The sequence below is a fragment of the Solanum dulcamara genome, chromosome 1 (assembly GCF_947179165.1).
Source record: "Solanum dulcamara chromosome 1, daSolDulc1.2, whole genome shotgun sequence".
Taxonomy (NCBI): domain Eukaryota; kingdom Viridiplantae; phylum Streptophyta; class Magnoliopsida; order Solanales; family Solanaceae; genus Solanum; species Solanum dulcamara.
In genome coordinates this window covers 8,865,413-8,868,981 of record NC_077237.1, presented here as the reverse complement: position 1 = coordinate 8,868,981, position 3,569 = coordinate 8,865,413, and the positions used below count along the sequence as shown (strand labels likewise).

Here is a 3,569-nt window from a genome sequence, read left to right as displayed (position 1 = left end):
TTAAGATAATATCATAAAAGATTATCGTATGAGAGATATAAAAAGGAAGTTGGTATCTATATATAGCTTACTTCTAGTTTTTCAAATAGAATAAAGTGAAATATCTTTCCAAAAAAAGGGAACAGGAAAGAAATTAAAGATAAACAAATATAAAGCAATTTACATGGCCAATTTTTTTCGATTATATCATATGCACAGTGAGATAAAGACATTTATTTATTTATTCGTATTCCATTATCCAGATACACTTAATTTATCAATAATAACCCATGTGTCCAGGTCCATTATTTGATTATACTATAGCTACAAAAATTAATAAACACCTAATTTTTAATTCTCAAGAAATTTGCTTTTCAATTAGATTCCTTAGTTTATATTTTATTTTTGAATTTCCTTATTCTTCTTATTCCCTTAATTAAACAACTTTTTCTCTTCAAACTTTGGATTCCATGCTTTATCTCCCTGTTTTAAAAGCAAGGAGTAGTACATAATTTACTAGCTGTAGCTTTCTTTTTTGGTTGCTCACCCGATTAATTTGAATTCGTGTATTGCATGGCATGTTTCTAGAGGTGATTCTTCTAACAATTTTATTTTTTTTATTTTTGAAATTCAAACTCGAAATATCTGATTAAGAATGAAAGAATTCTAAGCATTCCATCACAACTACGTTGATACTAATGGTAACTTTTTAGTAGTCTTTTTAAACTCAAAGTATTGGCTCTTATCATAGAACATTTTTGTAGGGAAAATCATGAACAATAATGGGGACACATTTGTCTTAAAATCATTACAAACACCTATAGACTAATTATATTCGAGAAAAAATCGGTGAAAACTTTACTTTTAACTGCTCATTGTAGTGATTAAAGTAATGAAAAAGAACCTGTGTAATTATACAAAAATCTAGAATCATTTTGGCACGTAATTAATGAATAAACACATATATGAAAAGAGAAAGGAAAAATAAAATTGAGAAAAAGATAAAAAATCTCGAATATCACTACGATAAAATAACAAAATTGTATTCGATATTTGTGGGGTGGAAAATAGCAAATGCCTCGAGAAATTGGTCGAAGTGACCAAAACGAAAATATGATAAAATTGTACTTTATATTAAAGTAATCACGAAAATATGGATGATAAATAGCCATTTCACCAAGTTTTCCTGGGTCTTTATTATAAGCACAATTAATTATTAAAAAAATAATTAATTATGGGCGTTTGGACGCTGATTTTTAAATAAAAGTAGAAAAAAATCGCAAAAAAATAAAATAGCCAAAGGTATCACGAAAATTTGAAACAAACAAAATTTTCACCTGAATAATTAAATAAAATTTAATTATTAAAAAAATAATTGATAAAAAAGAAATAAAAATATGATGATATTGACAGCATTATAAAATAATAATATTATTAATTTGATATGGATACATTTCCCAGTACGGTATGAGTACTAAATAAATAAATAGTTTACGTGTGCAGCTGTATCTATGACATGAAATATTCATATCAGTATCAGTACAACTTATTAATAAATAGGAGTTAGTAGCTTTCACTGTTGACATTATTAGTCACAAAACTAACAAACAAAAAGGATAATAATTTTTTTTCAATTACTATTTTAATAAATAAATGCCCCCGTTATTTGTTATGACTGATTTTTTTCAATTTTACTTATGTGAGCATCATGCTAAGTCGGATAAAGGAGAAGGATTGCGGTATCGATTCATGAAATTAGAGTAAATTTATTTAATTTCATCGATGTGAACATGTTTACTCTACTGATTTAACCATTTAAGGACGGATAAAAGGAAAGAATTTGCTATAAACTGATAATCATAGTAAAACTAATCAATTCATGATATTAAATCGATTTAAATAAGTTTTTCAAATAAAAAATCTTTCACACAAAAGATAATGCATATTCAAACATAATTTCATTTTATGAAATACGTTTTTTTTTAAACTCAATTTAAAATCTACTACTTTTTAAAAATATTACATTTTTTAACGGCCAAACCCCGGGCTAAATTTTCTTTGCAGGATTATTATGTAAGTTCCAGAAAATATCATTTTTATCTACCATAAACAAATAGCAAAGAATAATAATTGACACGAAAATAGAAAGAAAAAAGGCACAAAATTTGGTGGAATTAATTGCCAAGTCTTTTGTAGAGTTTATCTACGCATGCTCGAAAATATTTTTATACTTTAATTAATTAGAAGTCCTAAAATTGGATTTTAGAAATTAAATCGCCCTTCATAATGAACATTTTACCTGTAATGAAATTTTCTAATGCGAAATCGAATATGTGAGGTCCTAAAATGGATACAAAATATCAAGAAATGTGAAAAATTCCAAACAAAGCTCGAGAAAAAAAATAAGAAACAAATTAAAAGCAGAGAAGATTTTCTACAAAAATAAAGTCATTTCTTCTTGTATTATATCATGATCTCTTCTATGTATACAGAATTACATACACAAAGCTTTTCAAAGCATATTAATTAAGACCAAAATACCCCCACCTCCACCTCCAAGCTAGATTATGATCAATTATATTTTGATCCACAAAACCACAAAAAAAATGTTCTTAATTTCTTTTTCTCCCCTTGTCATTTAATTTCCCTTGTAGTCACCATGACCAAAAAAAAGAAAAAAAACCATAGAACTAAATCAACCTAACACAACCCTTAAGGCTTAAGTCAATAAACAAAAGAAAAAAGTTCTTAAAATTACCCAAAAAAATGTACAAGTGTTCATCCAAGAAATTAAGAAGAAGAAGAATTAGTAGGTAGTAACCTTCCATGACCATAAAAAAATAAAAATTCCCAATAATATAATTTCTTGAAATAACCTTCAAGGTAATCTCCAAGTACTCTTTAAACCAATGTCATTATGTTTTCTTGATGGACCAGAAGCTGGAATTGGGATTCTTTTTGGCAATAAGTTCCAAAAATGGCCATGATTGTAAGAGTTTCTTTGGCTATTTATTGGATTGAATACTTGTGAATTGCTTCTTGAACCATAACAATGACCAAAAATAGAGATTAATATAATAGCCATCCATAAGACTGGTACTTTCCTTCTGAAGAAACTTATCATTCTTGAAAATTAATTCTCTATGGACAAATTTGAAAGCGTACTACTTTAGAAATAGCAAAAAAACATATGTAAAATTCTATTGGCAAGTAAGGTTAGAAAGAAAGAAAGAAGAAGAAGTAGAAAGTTTTGAAAAGTTTGATAAGGCTTTTTGAAAGGGGGCCATTTGGTTTGGGTTATAGAGAGTAATGACTTGATAGGTAATTGAATAAAGGGGGAAAAAAAAGCATATAAGTTATACTTTCACATGTTGAAAGGGCCAATTTGGTTTGTGTTTTGTTGTTATTTTTTTTTCAATTAAGTTTTAATTGTTTTTTTTTTTCTAATCAAGTATTAGTCGAAAATAATTTATATTTCGTAAAGTTAAAAATAAGATTGGTATATATCTTATTCTTTTCAGATTTTATTGGTGAAGTTATATTGGATATAATGTTTATTGAATGATGATATAAGTAAAATGGAGTATATT

At 26.7% G+C, this 3,569-nt stretch overlaps 1 protein-coding gene across 1 annotated transcript; it reads right to left on the bottom strand.

Annotated features, from left to right (window-relative positions):
* Window positions 1–2,438: 2,438 nt before the first annotated feature.
* On the bottom strand, window positions 2,439–3,310 carry LOC129886859 (protein IDA-LIKE 2-like). The gene has a single exon (XM_055961741.1). The coding sequence runs from the start codon at window positions 3,101–3,103 to the stop codon at window positions 2,858–2,860; it is 246 nt and encodes an 81-aa protein (XP_055817716.1). The 5' UTR covers window positions 3,104–3,310; the 3' UTR covers window positions 2,439–2,857.
* Between the last annotated feature and the right edge of the window lie 259 nt (window positions 3,311–3,569).

Bases quoted from the DNA above. Each gene is read 5' to 3' on its own strand.
- LOC129886859 (XM_055961741.1), bottom strand. From the start codon at position 3,103: ATGATAAGTTTCTTCAGAAGGAAAGTACCAGTCTTATGGATGGCTATT.